This window comes from Seriola aureovittata, chromosome 23, assembly GCF_021018895.1.
Source record: "Seriola aureovittata isolate HTS-2021-v1 ecotype China chromosome 23, ASM2101889v1, whole genome shotgun sequence".
Classification (NCBI taxonomy): Eukaryota; Metazoa; Chordata; class Actinopteri; order Carangiformes; family Carangidae; genus Seriola; species Seriola aureovittata.
This window is the reverse complement of record NC_079386.1, coordinates 6,562,835-6,581,323: the sequence shown is the minus strand read 5'-3', so window position 1 is coordinate 6,581,323 and position 18,489 is coordinate 6,562,835. Positions and strand designations below refer to the sequence as shown.

At 42.7% G+C, this 18,489-nt stretch overlaps 2 protein-coding genes across 2 annotated transcripts in view; both read right to left on the bottom strand.

Annotated features, from left to right (window-relative positions):
* Positions 1–12,183, bottom strand: part of ppp2r5b (protein phosphatase 2, regulatory subunit B', beta) — a 41,372-nt gene extending 29,189 nt beyond the window's left edge. Inside the window, exon 1 of the mRNA XM_056369145.1 lies at positions 10,649–12,183. Within this exon, the coding sequence (XP_056225120.1) occupies positions 10,649–10,841 (193 nt within the window). The 5' untranslated portion in view covers positions 10,842–12,183. The remainder of the gene's footprint in view (positions 1–10,648) is intronic.
* A 2,687-nt stretch (positions 12,184–14,870) lies between these two features.
* Positions 14,871–18,489, bottom strand: part of batf2 (basic leucine zipper ATF-like transcription factor 2) — a 7,852-nt gene continuing 4,233 nt past the window's right edge. The window contains exon 3 of the mRNA XM_056368515.1: positions 14,871–18,192. Within this exon, the coding sequence (XP_056224490.1) occupies positions 17,038–18,192 (1,155 nt within the window). The 3' untranslated portion in view covers positions 14,871–17,037. The remainder of the gene's footprint in view (positions 18,193–18,489) is intronic.

Sequence of the window (18,489 nt, the reverse complement as noted above, 5' to 3'; positions counted from 1 at the left end):
TGTCGGCCATCTGAAAAATAGAAACGATTGAAGTTAAGCTCGTGAATGAATAACAATGAAAGTGACAGCAACTATATCTGAAGACCTTTGCTTTAAAAACAGCACTGTACTTAGATGGCAGTGAATTTCAAAAACATGGCAGAAAGTTTTCATAGGGTGCGTAGACAGAAAAGTCTGAGACAAAGGCTGCAAGAGAAGCTAAGTCATGGGAAAAGACTAAGTGGCGCACTAAACCCATCTTTAAATAATCCCATGTTACTAATTATACACATTTCCAACACACAGCATAATGAACAGAGACCAGCTGGGCGTTACAGGCTGTGGTTCAGATCTATTGTCTGGATTGTTTTTGTCGCTGACTCTACCTATAATCAGCTGAATCACTATCAATGAATAGATTTTCCATTAATATCAATAAAATCTGAGCATTTTATCTGAAAGTCCAGAGTCTCCTTGACCGCAGGGTGGCTTTCAGGAGTTTAAGATATCTAAATTTTCCTTCGAAAGCAATATTTGCCGTGTGAGATGTAAACACAAATTGGAGACAGTGAGTAAACAAATATGGGAGACGCTTATCCCAGCTGGAGACATCCTCAACATTTGATTAGCAGCTTTGTACCCCTCACTTGTTGAATAATAATCTGTTGATTTGCTGTAGTGTATACATCAGACATGGTGCTTTTCCACGCTGTGCTATGTGTCACAAACAAGGAAATGTGATAAATGGAGGAAAAAAAAAAAGAATCGCACATTTTCTTGATTAAGCATGTTTTGTTTTTCTTTTAAGATGGTTCTGATTTATTGCAACTGGTAAAAAAAAAAAAAAAAAACACCCTGTCCAGCAAATATCATTTCAATATCCCATCTGAAACAAGTCTTCCTGCACAAATTCCATCAAGACTGAGTCACAACGCGTCACCTCTGCATGTCCTGTATTTGATTGTCTTTGTTTTCTCAGCTTTGCACTGCGTCAGAACCACAAGAGCATATTTAATAGTGAACATCTGCGAAGATGAAACTTGCAGGTGATTGAATCAGAGAGTTTATTTGCCCAAGCTTCAGTCTACTCCTTCAAGAATCATCTCTTTCTTCGGTGACACAGCAGCAGCGATTGTGATGATTGCATCGCTGGCCGTTTCATTACACTCTCTCCTCTGCAATATCCCAATATCCTCTGCCTTTATTTTTTATTTTTTATTTTTTTTATCTCCCCTCCTCCCACTGCTCCTCCTCCACCTGTCAACATAATGTTCAGTCATTTCCTCTTTCCTCATCCACTCCATTTCTTTCATCACGCGCCTCACTTTCTCCCCCACTCTCCTGCTTAATTGATCTGAGACAGTCAGAGCAAAAACTACTCTGTGCCTTCTGTAACCTAACACCAGGCCCATCCACCCGGCCTCTCCCTTACACACACACACACACACACACACACACACACACACACACACACACACACACACACACTCATTCAATCTCTCACATATAATCTGTGTGAGAAGGTGGCTGTTTTACAGTAAACAGCACGTTTGAAACTGGGTGTGCCTGACATTCATTATTATATCATAATGTGAACAAACACATGCTGGACAAATAAAAATAAAAAAGACACAGATTAATATGCGGGATAGCTCATGGGAGGTTCAGTTACATGTTGCATTGACAAAATGTCCTTTGTGACAAATAACAGCATCTAAGGAAATGAGAGCAACGATATCTAAGCAGGAAAATACACCTGAAATACACCAGGGTCTCTGTCAGACACAATAACATCAGTTTTTTTACCATGTGCTTCACCATGTCTGCAGTGTTTCACTGTTACATCATAGAGTACACTACAAAAGTTTTATCTTTTGACATCATTACCCACTGTTCTTCAGGAGGAAATTTAGTTTTAAAATCAAGACAGTCTAATGTGGAAGGTTTGCAAAATGTAGGTACAGTACTGCTGTATAACGGACATTACTGGACTTTATGACTCTCCTCCACTAGTGCTACAGTTACACTGAGCACTGACCGCTATCCCATAATCACTAATTGGCATAAGTTCACTTTTACCATCATTTTACTGTAACAGAAAACAGTTAGCACTTGAAACCAACTCCTCAAAGATTTTTTTATCAAATTAAAGCATGGTCTTATCACAAAGTGGCACAGCAAAATTCATTCTTGCATCTTCACACATCACTACAGCTTTCAAAGCTAAGTAGCTTGCTAGCTAGGTTGTTTTGCTTGCTAACTGTTGCTGCCAGTTAGCAAGCGAACATCGGTGCAATGAACAGCACAATGTAGCTGATGTGCAACAACAGCTTCTTCTACTTCAGCAGTTGGTTTATTGTAATATTTTCGACACCACACTGTGCTCTAAATGAGGCACGCACAGTCGGTTTACATTGTTCTGTCGTTACCAGTTCGAATAAACTGAATTAATTCAATTGTTTGTCTTTGAGTTACCGTGTCTGCTGTGTCAGTCCTCCTTCCTGGTTTGGCCAAAAGAGGTGGCTGAGGGTGGAGCCCACTTAAAAACAGAGGCCAGAGAAATGGAGCAGACCAAAGCATTTGGGGGGGGGGGGTTGTTTCTGGCTATTAGGTTTAGTTATTGCCTGTGTTGTTTTCCCCCTTTTTGTTTTCTAATGAGCTGATCAGCCACTATATGTATCCCCTCTGTCTCATTCTGTTAGGTCAGTCAGTTAGTTGAGTTTCTGTTTCTTTAGCAGTATTTTTTTAAGTATCTCTCTGTTTGGTTGACCTCTTTTAAGCGCCCAGTTATTTACTGAAGTTGCTTATTTTCATTCATTTGTATTTTTGGACATTTTGGGTGAAATAAAACCCTTCTTTTGAAAAGTAAACCTGTGCTCGCTTGTCTTTTGACCCTAACACAAATCTATCCAGTGCGGTGACATTGACATTTAAAAGCTTTCTTTACCACCTCCTTGTACCTTTACAAGACTGGTACTGTATGTCCTTAACCTTATAGTCCATTCTCTCTCCATTCGGTCTTTAAGATTTCATAATGTGCATGTCTGACGGCATGTTTTGCTTCTAATCCCTTCTTTGTTAGTGAGTACATTATGAAACACAAGCAGCAGTGTATTTTTGTTCTTTTGAGAACAGCACTGGGAGCATTTTAAATGCATTTCCTTTTATTTCATAGAAACAGAAGGATTGCAAAAGCAGCCTCTGACGTGGTAAACAGCATCCAGTGTGCTGATAGCATAATCAGGCAAATGTTTAGGTGTAATACTCCAAGAAAGCCTAGTTACAAAAAGATGGACTACTTGCTGCTCTGCAATGCAGATCCTTATTTCTTGTTTTAAAAGGGAGTATGAGCTCATAAACTGATACTTTACATAACCATTTACCTTAAATGTGTTTTAATTCTTCCTATTATCCCACCCTGCCTCAACTCCCCATCTGTTACCCTGTGCAACAAAGCCTTGTTCACTTACATTCTCCACACTGCTTGTCTTATAACTGCAGGGTGTTTCGTGGTTCTTACAGATGCTTAAATGATGACGCCAACCAGCAGGATGGGTTTCGTGCAGGTACAGGAGCTTCAACACTCTCTAAGCTCACACAACATCCTTAAGGTCCTGACAGAGTTATCTGAAGCCACTCAGCAGCCCTTTGAGAAGCCACTGCTGCTCGCAGCCACTGATGGAAATGTCAAGGACAGGGAACATCATACGTGGCTATTTTCTTATTGATATTTGTATTTGCATGGTTCAAATAGCAATTAGAAATGCTAGTTTGCAGGAAGGGTGTTTGCATAAAACATTTATCTATTAATTACTTGATGGGGGTGCTTTCCTAGTAATGATTTTTTGTTGAGCTGTTCCGAGGATTCAGCACCCAGATAAACGAACTGGAGCTGCGTGTTGATTCATTTTCAAAACAGCAATTAGGACTGCTGCTGCTCTGCAGCTCTGCTGCTTTCACATTGGTGTGGGAGATAATAATAAACAAGTAGGTATCAATTTTTGATGAGAAGAAATCCAACACCACAGATGACTGTAAGGAACAGCTGTGGTAAAAATTGGACTCTTTAATTTTTTTGGCTTCATCCGCTCCTATTTTCCAGATCAGATTTTTTCTTTTAACTAGGACGACAAAACTAGAGCCTCTCGTGACACACAGTCTACAGAATAGTTATAGTATGATCAGCTTGTGACTTCCAAATAAGGAGGCATGTTTGCTAATGTACCATTTGGTGAAACCCTTCACTGTCATCAAAAATGCAACGTGAGCTTAGCAGCAGTGTTCAGCAGTGAAGGCTGGCACAACGTGCTGCTGGCCCGAGCTGAGCAGGAAGTCTGTTTTGTGTATTTCTTGTGCTCCCGCTGAGGTAGCTGCTGGCAACAACCATGTTCCTCAAGACAGACCAGAAAATTTCCCACGACCATCCTGCTCCTGTACGTACATGCTTTAACTCAAGCCTTAATAAATACTTTAGGACTACAACATTTTTAGTAAGATTTGATCCTCCCTCAGCTCAGAATAGAATCGCTGACCTACTGAATAGTTAAACCCTCAAAGGTCAAACCTGTTCCCAACCTACATTGATTACCATGGAAATGATCACATATATCTACCTGCAGTAAAGGTTTTTTACTCCTGGTGAATGTAGTTATATGTCAGCCAACTCTTTCTTTCTGCTTTCTACTCACTATGCTGATATTTCTACACACAGTAACAATGCCTCTACTGTGATGTTTCTATGGTAATAATACCTGTCATCATGACACCTACATTTTTACCTCTGGTGATGATGTTTCTATCTTTGACACACCACCTAGATGACTCATACTTAGTGTAATTCACATCAAAATGCAAGTGGTCAGACAAAGCTGATCATATGCTGGCTGCAGTGCATGCAGCGTGCATAGGTAGCGTGGATTAACCAGATAAGAATAAGATGCATTTTGCATTTTAACTCGCATTGTAGGCAACGCGGGGAGAGCAGCAGAGGAAGAAGAGGAGGAAAAGTCTACAAATTAGCTACAAGGGGAATTGACAGAATCTATCTCAAGGTCAGAAGAAAGGAACCGCGTGCAGCAGGACCCTGTGTTGACTGATAGAGGTAGTTCAACAATCTTCCTGTAACACATTTGTGCAACTTCTCTTTGGTGTGGTAAGAGGGCATAAATTACAGTCATAAGTTTGTTTATCCGCTGACTTGATGTCAGGCAGGAATGTGACCTTAGCCTGGTTAGCCTGCCAGCAGCAGCACAACACCCGTGACCAGGAAGCCTGACTGGTGTCTGTACCCCCAGGGGAGAGCATCGCAGCTGGGGAGGAGCGCTGAGCTAACAGCCTGCTCTCTGGTCAGACAGAGCGCCGCAGTGTAACCGAAGACATGGAGGAGGACAACGAGGAGGAAGCCAAGGACCAACTTAATAATCAGCTCTGATGAGGCTCTTATATGATGGGCTATGATAGATAATGGAGTTTACATTACTCAGGCAAATTCATGTGATCATGAAAGAACGGCTCACATCATGGCTGAGTTCTTTCAACACTACCAACGTGCAATTTCTGCAAAGTATAACCCGTGACTTGGCTTCAACAGTAGCTCAAGTTTGTCCTCTGCCTTTAAAGCCTTTATTTTTGCTTACTTGCAGTCTGTGTCTGATTCTGCGCTAATGGAAACAGAAAGGAGATGATGACAGCCAGTTAGCGCTACTGGGCTAATTTCCAGAACCATTAACTCCCAGCCCCGTCTTTACTGGACACCACCATCCTCGAGTATTTTATTATTCAAAGTGATGATTAAAGTGTAGAGAGAGCGGAAAAGGGAATGCTTTCACCGTGTCTGAAAAGATTTTTGATGCCCATCTGGTGATTCTCTAACTGTGTGACGGCAGATGTTAAATATTTTAATTTGCCTGGGTCCCAGAGAAACAAGCCCTGGCGCCTCGGTGTGACTTAATCAACTTCTTATTTGGGGCTTGTCTGAAACATTTCACTGCTAATAGTGACAAAACCAGTGACCAGTCTCAAGGTTTTATTAGAATTTAAACTAAAATGTTTCAGCATCCAAAGAAGCTTTTACTAGAAGGCTGTTGTGTTTTTAACAAACAGACCCTGAAGTGAAAACTCACTATAAATTCTGTTTCAAACAAGTATATCCATTTATATAGACCTAAACTGTCCCCTGCAGGACAGTGCAGCCACTTTGAAGTCCAGAACTGGTCCAAGAACACAATGAGCACAGAGGAGTGAGTTGTCTGTGTATGTGTGTGTTCGTGGACGTGCATGAACACACACTGCAGCCCCGTGGCCAAACATGAATACACTGTAAAAGGGATTACGGGGACCCTTTATCCTTCACCCTTCTGCTGTGGATTAATTGGTTGCCTTGACTATCCCCGCTGCTTCTTTATTGGTCAGTTCAGTGTTTACTGGAGCATCTCAAGGGGAGTATAGTCATCTCACCTCGAGATCGACCTATCCGTCTCTGTGTTCTCATGTTGCTATAGATATCGCTGAACATTTTGTTTACTGAAAAAAATCCTTTAAATATCAGCGGTTCATCTGCAGTGCATTTCTGCAGTGTCTCTGACGCCGTAACCGAGCGCAGAGGAATATTAGCAACAGTGGTTCCGTTACCAAGATGTGACTCTCTCAGAGGTCGGGCTCAATTACAGAACAGCAGCCCTAAAGCTGCAAGCAGAAATCGCTGCCTGGCTCGATGACTCTTCAGCAGGTCAGCTGCTTTCATCACTGCGCACGGTGTGAACAGACTGCAGCGCAACCATGGAGTTTCAATTATTTTCACATATAATAACCCTGCTTACAATTAAAGTTAAATGATTACATACTACTTCATGGGTTTAGGCCATTTTTCAACCCCACGCATTGATTAAAAACTCCAATTAAAACTCTTTGAATAGTTTCATCTTAAACAAGAAAAACAAGGATGAGAGAGTTTATCTTTAGGAGATACACGTATGACATCAATGTTAGACAATTTTGCATAAGGTCATATTATACCAGGTCTCTTTTTCATCCAGTGCTGCCATTAAAAAAATTCTCGCTGTCTTCATTACCTGAGCGTAGCAGCTATGACATGGTTTAGGTTAGGGAATGACTGTGTCTAAGGTAAATAAACTATGGTTAAGGTATCTTTAGAATTAGGCAACTAGAAGACTTGGTTTAGGTTTGGGAAAGATTGTGGTTATGTTTAATGAAAGATGAAAGTTAACAGCAAACTCATCCAAAACCCAGACTTCCAGGCTCTTAACATCTGCCTCGCTACAGAGAGGAGACTCTACTTCCTGCACAGGCACTGGAGGGATACTGGTCTGAATTTAGCAGAGGAATTAACCAATGAAAAGTTTTGCTTTTGTTCTTCAAAACTTCTTTAAACCTTCCTCACACACTCGCACTACAAAAAAAAAAGTCCCAGTGTGCCTTGTCCTGTTGTTCCTACTACAAACGGTTATTTTTAAAAGTTGATATATTTCACACGCTACCGATGACAGATCTGCACAGATACAGGCTATGACCACATCGGTGGTCGATTGAGGATACTGTTGATGGGGAAATCAGTATGTCAGGATTAGGTAACAGCTACAGAGGCTGTGCTGAAAGCTTTACAAGATATTATAGCACATGCATAATACACGATGGATGCACTAAACTTCTACAAAGGAACTGACCGATGAACTGGTCTTTCTCAAAAACTCAAACCAGTCGGCTAAAAAAATCCTCCAGCACTCACTGAGCCACATGAAAGGAAAATCCACCTCCACTGCTCTTTCACTGTTAGAAAATAACTTATGATGTTCAGTTCAGTCTGAATTGACTTAAACCTGCGTCATGTATTTATACTACATTAGACAACTCACAACATTTTCCATGGGAGATTTTTCAGGCGCAGAAAAACATCTGGTTGTTCAAGGTGCAAAAGATTTGTTTTTTGCACACACTGTTGATGACAGCAGTTGTGATTGCATTGCATTGTGGTCAACTGAGGCTAAGAATCAGAATGTCTCCCTGTTCTCTGATGGATTTCTTGCTTTTTTGATTGTTGATATTCAAAATATTGACACACTTACTCTGAGACTAATATCTATGTAAAAGTAAGTTGACTGTTGATCATTTTAAATATCCTCTGTTATTAATTTGCACTAGCTAGCCATGTGATACAGCACCAAACTACAAAATGGATCCATAAAAAGGCAGTGTTCACACCGGCGGCTGTTTTTTGACAGTGTTTCAGGGTGGATTTTACACTGCTGCTGCTTACCAGCTTTTTCTTTCAACCTTTACACGCCATGTCTTTCTGTGTTTCATATTTCAGGCTGAAACTGGGAGCCAGAATCGAAAGAGATGTGCCATTGTTAACAGGAGTAGTACTTCAAATTAACAATGGGAATGTGATTCCCTGGAGTACAAAACACCCACAAGTCTGTCTACACTTGGCCTACATACTGCCCGTTACAGTCTTTCCCACACCAAGGCTTTTCTCCTGCGCCGGTGCTGCAGGATCTTACTATCAGTTCCTCCTGGGGATCCAGAAACAGTGCCGCAGCGGTGCAGCAGCCATGTGATAACTGGGACTTGTGTCTAAGAAGGCTACGGCTAGTATGCACACAGAAGTCTGAACCAAAGGTGCTGTAAAGACACAATGGAAACCCTCCATCTCCACCTCCTCGCTCTCGGGCCTGAGAGGAAGTGAACGCCGCGGAAATTAGGTGTGAAAACAGATAAGGGCATACGCACAGACACACCCACCTCGGATCCTCTCAGCACAGAGGGTTAATGGGAAGCAATTGCAGGCTACATGAGAGGGGGAGTAACCTTATAAAGAGGGGTCAGAGGCATATGTGACGACTCACAATGTGCCCTTGTATTACATACATGGGTAACATAGACAAGGAAAGAAGACGTACAAGGTGAGGAGGAGGTGCAGATGAAGAATACAGAAATAGAAACTATATAAAAATCATAGGAACATGAAGGGATAGGTCTTGTTGACTGCGTGACCCAAAAGCAAAGGCAAAAAAAAAATATCGATATGGACACTATACTCACTGGCTAATCAGTCTTTCTGAGGTCAAAGCAACTGTTTAACTTTTACCAAACAGGGACAACTGTGGCCACACGAGGCACTTACATGATATTGGCAAATGCTAACACGTAGCATAACAGTAGCACATGTACAGAAAGGGCCATAATGTCAGTGAACCGACTCAGAAATGTCTGTCGCACAACGACATCAAGCTTAAGTTTGTTTTGTTCTGAAAGTTGCTCAAATGTATCCAGAGCCCAAGGTGAATGACGTCTGAAAAACTCTTGTTTTGTTAGTCAACAATCCAAAACTTTAAAATATTCAATTTACATGATATAAAACAGATCGTCACATCTAAGAAGCTGAGTCCAGAAAACATTTGGTATTTTTGCTTGATCCGTTTCTCTAAATCCATTACTAAAATTGCTACCGGTTAGTTTTTTGTCAATCAGCTTATTGATGAATCATCTAATCATTTCAGCTCTTGTTTATTAATTTTGCTGTTCCTATCCACTTTCTCTAATGGTATCACGCCAAACCCCACCCAGGCCTGTCTGCGCAGGTGGAGCAGGTAGGTGTATAGGAACTGCAGATGGTACTATATTTGAAAGAGAAAGCCAATGGGTCCTAGATCTTTGGATGCTTTCATATTGAGAGGACTCTGAACAAGCTCACATATCAGAACAGATCAAAGTGGCCTCTGTGTGGTAACAACAGCTCTGGGATTAGAGCTATGGCAACAACAGACCTGCAAATGGTGCAGCTCTGACTGACTGCATGTGCATGTTATTTCTTTCCTTCCAAAGCCACAATTTGAACAAACGGGTTTTTAATTTGGTGCATTTTTGTTTTCAGGTTCGATTTTTGAAGGAAACTCAGAAGCATGCTCCACAAGCTGTGTCCTGTCAGGGGGAAAGGCCTCCTGATGATGGGATGATGGTTCCTCATCAACCACTCAAGGAGACAAGCAGATGTTGGATGGTGCTGTGTTTTAATGAGTTTGTAAGTAGGTGGTCAACGCCAAGCTCTGTGACTCTGAATACATGAATTTGAACTTGAAACCCAGTCCAGTCCCAGACCCCTGTGTAAGTCATATTGTCTTCCAAAAAATACACAATATTTCATAATCAACTACACTACAACACGAAAAATACTGTCTACGTTGTAAACGCTTTTGTGGACCCTGCACCTTGAAATGATGCATGTTGAGTTGATGGTTGTTTGTAGAATTTGAACAGAATTATCAGAACGAGAAATCTGAGATCATCGCCTTGGACAGTGGGAAACTAGGAGGGACATTTCAACTTCCTCTATGAGTTAATTGGGCTAAATGCAAACTAATCAGATTATTCAATAATGAAAACAAGTGAAGAATATTCCAACAACCGGCAGGTTCCTATCAGTCCAATAAATCAAAGGCATTGCTGTCACCTCTGCCAGTCAGATAGTCAGAGGACAGAAAGGACAATGTGTATCAGTGGACACCTAACAATAGGAAAAGACCTTCTCCTCAGCACTGATTAAATGGGTATATTATGTGAGTGAGTTGATGGCGACCTTATTGGACTCTACACCCTCATGGTGTCTCTATATTACTGGCTGGATGGCTGCCACAGTAAATCAGTGTCTCACCTTTGAGCAGGGGCAGAGGGGTGAGCTCCACCTGGGAGCTCTGGTAGCGGAACTGGGACGAGCTGTGGGACCTCCTCTGCCGGGCTCTGCGCATGGACCTGCGCGGGAAGCCGTCCACCTTCTCCGCGGACGGCACCGAGAAGCTGGTGGTCGGCGAAGACGGGCTGGACGGTGGCAGCTTGGTCGTCTCCATGATGGCTGTATAGATGGCGGTGGCGGTGCGCTGGAGGTGGTGGTGGTGGTGTTGATGGAGGTGGTGCGTGCCTTTGCGCGTAAGAGTGCGTAAGAGAGGCGTTTAAGAGGATGTAGGGGTGAATGGATGGGAAGAGAGGATGGAGGAGTGGGTGGCTTTCTGAATCACAGATGGATTATCAATTGATCAGAATGAATAGACGCTCCAGGGGGTGGTGGTGGTGGAGGTGGAGGAGGAAGAGGGTGAAGAGGGAGCAGGTGGAGAGGGGTGAGAGATAAAGGGGAGGGGGGAGGGAGAAAGGTGCAGAGGCGGAGGAGAGGTGAGGAGATTGGATATTTTCTGGTTGTCCAGTCCCGTGCTGTTTGCCTCGCTGTCTCTATCAGAGCCGGACTGGAAATGGCAGCAGCAGCAGCATCAGCAGCATCCCTGGTTCTTCTGGTTTTCACGCACAGATGAGAAATCGCTTGTGTATCATCCCCGTGAAGGAGTAGCCCTGTACAGCTACCAGATGATGCTCAGACAGGCGCGTCTCCTCACACACACACACTCCCTCTCTCTCTCCCTCTCTCTCTCTCTCTCTGCTGCTGCTGCTGTATTGGCGTCACACACAGACTAAGTCATGGGCCTAAATCAGGATATATATTTCTATAATTGATCATACAGCTGAAGAAAAATCACTGCAATCAAGCACCGATTAACCTCCTCCTGTTTATCCACATCAAAAACAAACACAGGGACTCCAGGTCAGTTTATAGCTTATTCTCCTCGATGATGCTCCTTATCAATAAAATCAGTGATCGGTCCTGGCGGTGGATGATGATATCATAAAATCATCAATCTGGGCCCACCTCGGCTGCCGCATCACTGTTGTCCTTCTCGCTCGTTTTAACGGATCTTCTTTCGACCGTCAAAACGGCCGCACCTGCTTCTTATTATGATTATTTTATTCTTCTTATTTATTTTTTCTCGGAGGTTGATAATGTCGATCTCGTCGCGGTTGATGCCCCTCCACACAGCCTCCTCCTCTTCCTGCCGTCCTCCAACCGTATCAGGGCGGGGAAACAAACGGTCCCTCACCGCGCGGACATGTGCAGGTCCTCCGCCAGCGGCCGATGCAACACCGAGCTCCCGCCGCTCCGCTCCGTCTCTCCCTCCGCGGTGGGAACAAGAAAGAAGGCAAAAATGAAAGAGAGGAGCCGCTCCTCCTCGTAGCGGCAGCCCGGAGTGAAAAGACTGAAGGCCTGTGTTATACAATAGCACCTCGTCTATGTCTGTCAGACTGACGCGTTTTGCTCCTGTCCCCCTTCTTGGTTCCCGTTATCCGGTCGTCCTACGGCGCCTCAGAGAGCTGCGTAAAGAGGCTCGCAGTGAGTCAGGAAGGCACAGGAAATTAGGCATCCTTGCTTTCAAAATAAAATATGGGCTAGAGAAAATAAAAGTGTTGTGATGTATAGAAACTGACTAACTGATTAAAGTAGGTAAACATGAGCTACATGGGTCCAAGACAGTGGTCTATAAATATGCACAAGACTGTAAAGGTCTTAGACTACATCGGACTAATTAAAAGGAAACAAATTAAACAGACAAGGATGTCAAACATTTGCTTATAAGCCTGAATCACAAATTATCTTCATTAACACCTAGTCATGCTACTCATACAAATACAACTTTGGTGATATTAAAAATGCCCAAACAATGTTTTCAGACAATAGTAAGTAAGCACTCTGTCCAGGGAAACTTGGATATGCTCTCTAATTCATCTGACATCTATGAGCTTAAAGTATCCCTGGGCAGGTTGGTAAACATGGGCTTGCAGTGTAGAGTTCAAAATGAAAAGATTTGGTTGGAGTTATGAGTGTCCTTCCTTTTACAATACTTCTTGTATCACCTCATTATCAGCATGTACAAAGCTATTTATGAAAACAGCTCTTTTCTTTTCACTGTCCAGTTATTCATTCTTCACCTTAAGGCAGATTCTGCATCTAACTGCATGCAGTCATATAACAACAAAGCACCAGCACCTGTAGAACTATATCTCAAGAGACAAATAAAGACAGGGAAAGATTTGTTGCAGGATCTAAATTCTTAGGTGCTCCCCCTGTATTGACTGATAAGGGGTCAAGGTCATCTGCCAGGAGCCAGTGGACAACGTTTGTTATGTTTTCAATATAAGTGATTTGCCACTCTTTGCCATGCCTAGTTGTCTCAGTGAAAAATGTTCCAAAGCAGGTAAGGGTTTTATTTTGAAAACTGTGACCGGATGTTCTCTAATCTCACTCTGTCTGCCTTGAAACGGTTCCTCAGCCTAAAGGTGGTGCAAGGAGAGAGAGGAATGAGGCTCCTCACTGCGGATGACGCTATGGGATGGATTTATTTAATTATTTGCCTTTATTTATGTGGCCTGGCCGCGCGCTCCTTTAAACCCGCTTCATTTTCTACAGATGCGTCATTAGTGTCTCGCGCTCCTCCGCTCTCACAGCATCACCTCTGCTGAACCTCTGTTTCATCCTCTTATGAAATATTCGCTCCTGTGCGCCGCCAGCTCACCGCTATCACTGTTTCTGTCTGACTCCCCCCCGCCACCCCCACTACCACCACCACCACCACCTCATTCCTCCCCTCCCTTTCCCCCATTTTCCTCGCTTCCTATCTTGAGGTGAGCGCGCGTGTGTTGTTTGTGCGTGCACGCGGGGTTGTAGTTGGCTTTCAGGATCAAGTCCCATCCATTGTTCCTCTCCCCACTAAGCCACTTGTTCTCTCTCACTGTATCACACACACACACACACACACCGCACACACGCACACATGGTGTTTGTTCAAAAGCGTAATTATCCACGCGCTTTGATCTCCCTCTCAAAGTCACACCTTGGCTGGCAGTGAATGTGTTTGCGCTGCCAGCCTTGAACGCTTCTTATTGCTCCTCTCACCATAAACACGCTCCAGCCTCATAATCCTATATGCAGGACAAGGACGTGCGTAACAGCGTGCGCCTGCGCCCCATTCCCTCCTCCTGTAGTCCTCCTCCTTCTCCTCCTCCTCCCTGTGTTGTGTCGCAGGTGAGCTCAGCCGATTGCTTTCTGGGAAAAACACCGGGGGAGGGTGGTGGGGGTGGTGGTTGTGTATAAAGCAGTAGGCTAAATGGCTGGCAGTTGACGCCAGAGGGGCGCTGCTGGTCTTCTCTGCTTCACATTTGCTGTCATCAGAGGGGATTTATACCAGCCTGTTGAGGACTGACAGAAATCTACAAACACTATGGTTAGCAGCACTTAACAATTACATTGTACTCTATAACTATGAGCTCATCAATCAGAAACCTTCTACAACATCTACATCCATGCTCTATGATATTGCAGCAGCTTTGAGCTGAAGAACATGCAGATTCTACACAGATGGGCCTATAATGTTTGCCATGAGCACCATCTGAAGTTAGCATATTAGCTGCTAAGATTTGTTAACTGCAGATATTGTACAGTATTTGGCCATTAACCAAAGTATTGAGCAAATTAAAATTCTGACCTAATGACGGGGCTGGAGGAAAAGTCAGCAGATCCCCAAAGTTATTTCAATTCTTCCTGAAGATCAAAATGAATGTGTGTGATAAATGTCATGGCAGTCCATCCAGTAGCTGTTGAGACATTTCACTCAAAAGCACAAAGGTCAAGCTCGTTGTTGTACAAGAGGAAACGTCAAGGATTCACAAAAATCACAAAAATAACAAAAGTCCCACAGCAATCCATTCAATAGTTGTTGAGATATTTTAGCGTGGTCAAAATTTATCTAAATGTAAGAAACAATATGTAATATTGTTCTACTAACAACAGTCCACAAGCTGTAAAAGTGAGCTAACAGATGAATGAACTGATAGGATTCCTCAAGTTTAGAAAGTCTGTAATGTCAGTTATACAGTAATAAAGCTTGCTAACATTAGCAACCATAAGCTAATGACCATACTGGACCAAATGAGGCTGTATAGCAGCGAAACTTTGGAGTGTATGGATGTATTGATACTGACCAAGTGTGTGTGTTTTATTGTGAATGAATTTCCTTTGTTAAAAGAGTGTGTTATTTCAACTTCCATTAATTACACAGTGTGACTTTAACTGTAGACTGGATTTTATATTAGAAAAGCTTCATATGTTACAGATAGAACAGAACTGTAAATTGAACAAAAGCGAAAAAAAGTTTTAATAAAACATTTGTAATTAATGTTTTATTGCAATCCGTTTTATAGCATAAATATATTAATCTAATGCATGATAAATACAAAATGGTCATAACACACACACACACACCCATAAGTGTCAGTCTAAATCATAAGCTTCTATCTCCTATTTCCAACATTACTATAGAGATACTATGTAAAAAGCAGATCGATTACATAAATCATCTGAAAAACCAAACTCGTCATTGTAATATAATCACAGTGCATAAGCACAGCTAAAAATAAAGAAAAATAAAATCCATTTCTTTAAAGCAGTAGTTCCTATAACAGATTTTAGCAGCCTTTGTCCTCTTATAATCAGTTACGGGGAATGAAAAGGAAAAATTAATTTATTTCTCTCAATAAATGAAATGAGAGAAATATCAATCATACAACAATTTCTCATCATAGGTTTAAACTCTCAGGGGTGAGGATGTTGGTGGACCACAAGACCTGTGTCTCCCTCGATAACCCTCATCACCATCGCCATGCTTAATGAAGCCGTCCCTGACAACCTCCTCAGCTCATGCTGCTGTTTTCTCATTCTCCCTGACAGATCAGTACAGGCCTGCTGCTGGTGTACTGCCTGTGAAAACAGCTCAGTTTGTAAAACAGACTGGTGAAACTCAACATTAGTACAAGCCCAAAAATATGTGATTTTTTTTTTAATACACATTTAGCTGGTTTTGGTCATGTAATTACTGCAAGTAAGGATAGGGTCCTTACTTGTGGTTATTTAGCTAAGCACAAATTTATTTCAGAATATGCACTTTGACACCAGCAGATAAGCAGATAGAGCAGCAGACAACAGATCAATACTACAGATAACAATGATCAAACAGCAAATTGATCATCAGTAGCAGCAAAATATATTAGACTGTGAGGAGAGTGTGTGTTTGATTATGTACTTTCAACATGGTAAAAAAAAAGAACTGCAGTTCCAAGCAGATGGAAATTTCTCCTTAAGACTTTTGCATGAAATTTCCATGAAGTTACAAGGAAGTGTCCACCCCACCCTCCCTAAAATTACGTTTGAATTAAGTTTCCGAAGCTGAATCACTCATTCAGGAATAACTGGCTATGAATAACTGAATGTCTTTCACATATTCAAAGCTGTGAAAAATTTCCACTGCTGGATTTTAGCTGGGTCACATTACAACTAGAATGGCTTGCACTCAAAAGTCGCTCAATTACTGTACAAAGTTTTGGCCCGTTGTCCAACAAAGTGAGGTTTTAGCAGCTGCAGAAAAGGAGTAAAACAAGTATATGACTCCAGTCTCTGAAACCTTAGCTTGGCTTATACAAAGCCGTCTGGGTTCTTTGCTGTTATGAAAGGGAAACTCCACCAATTTCAGATGTAGACAACAATTTACTAATCACGGGGGCTGTTACTCAGTTTGTGGAAACATTTGTATAATGTCTTCTGTGACATTAGGAACTTTGTCGAGTCAAATTTATATCAGAAAGCCTGTGTTACAAATTGGAGGCACAGGGTTTGAAAAGTATTGTTTATTTCCCCAGGCTTGGAGGGTGTAATAGAACATTCTGTTGGGGAGCATTATGGGAAATGTAGGATTCAGCATTGTTGGAATTTAACCCATACTAGGAACTAAACCTGCCTCTGCTGCTTCAGTTTTGGCCATTGTTCCATCTCTTAACCTTATAAAAGTGCAATACTAAATCACTGTAGTATCCCTTTAAGAAGAAGCAAAAAAGTTGAATACCAGCGACGGCCCAGACATTTTGTTTGGCCATTGATGCCAGTTTTCCATGAACAAGTTCCAACTTAATGCCAGCTGTGAAAATCTGTCTGTAAAACCTTGCAGTTTACAGCTGTTGCTTTAGCTGGTCTGCATCATATTTTGACTCCCAAGAAGCTAAACAGCAGATCTTTTTGGACACAGTCTGAGTCCTAAATCATCAGAGTTCAGTTAAATAGTTCAAAACTTTTTGATGTAAGGACGCTGGTCCTCCTTTGCCGTGTGTTATGTAATGCTACTGATCACTAGTCCCGCTTAGGATCCAATCATTGACCTCTAGCAACTCAGAAAGGGAAAGGTCGCTTGCGGGATCAGCCAATAGTGTCAGTGAGGGCGGAGGTTGAGAGATAAGTTCGTCAGAACTGTTGGAGTTGGTCTGAGAGATGTCTAGAGGACTCGGGACAGTGAGGAGGGAGAGCAGAGACACAGGATTGGGAGTCATTTGTTGTCTGTAACTTGGCTTTAAGGCAAAGGCGGGGGCAGGAGACAGCTCCAAGTTGGCCTTAGGTGAGACTGTAAGGGACTGAAGAGCAGGATCTTGAAGAGTTGAAGGTAAAAGAGAACACAGCGGAGTTGAATTGTTTGGATTTCCACTGTACTGACCTGGATGATGCTGGGGCACATTCATGGAATAACCTTGCGTTAATAGACTTTCATTTTCTCCCGCCAAATGGGAGTAAGGTGGCACCACATTAGATGACGCAGTTAGAAAAGATGTTTGCTTCATTAAAAACGCATCCAGAGTGTCAGAATGAAGCGTATTGAAACACGCATTCGCTGGCACTGAAGAGATTTCGTGGATGGTGTCTTGCCCAGATTGAGGCTGAGCAGCTGTGGTGAGGGTACTAGAGGGATTACGGGTTGAAACAAGGGCAGTGCAGACAGGCGTAACATTTGTCGGCCTTGAGTTGATTGGAGGCTCTTCACTAAACAAAGAGTGAGGTGCTGGGAGAGCGGAAAATGAGACTGAATAAGGAACAGTCACGGGGCTGGAGGAGGAGGCCATGCCAAGTTCAGTAGACGAGCCAGAAGACGAGGATAATGTTGTAGCTGTTGGGGCAGAAGCTGAAGGTGACGGATGAGAATTTTCAACACAGTCAAGAGTCTGAAGACCCCGGCTGGAGGTTAAGGAGGTAGAGATTGAAGGGGCAGTAGCCAAAGTGGAGCTTGAGGTCTGAAGAGCAACCTTAGGAGGGCTGGAACTGGTCTGACACTCAGCTGAGGGGGAAACTGAGAGGCGGCTTGTTGAGCTGGAGCTGGACCCAGAAGCTCTCAGGCGGCAGTAAGGTTCATGATGCGCCAGAGCTGTCATGTAGCGGTGGAGGTCTTTTTTCAACACCGTGATCTCCTTTTGAAGGGTTGAGTTTGTCCGCTCCAGAGACTGAAGCTCCTAAAGAGAAGAGGGTGAAGGGTAAAAGAGTAGTAAGGAAGGAGAAGGGGGTAGAAAAAAAGAAAAACAAGCGACATGAACATGAGTGGAGAAAAGAAACCACAAATAGTAAATGTCAAGCTGAGTCAGGTATATGTTTATTATCCCTCAGAGTGGCACTCATCAGCCATAAAAACAGATTAACAACATACATCAAAAGACAAATACTAAACGCAATCACATCCCACCCACATAATATCACAGCACGCCTGACTTGTGCTGCAATAAAACACTACAGCCAGGCAAGACTAATGACAC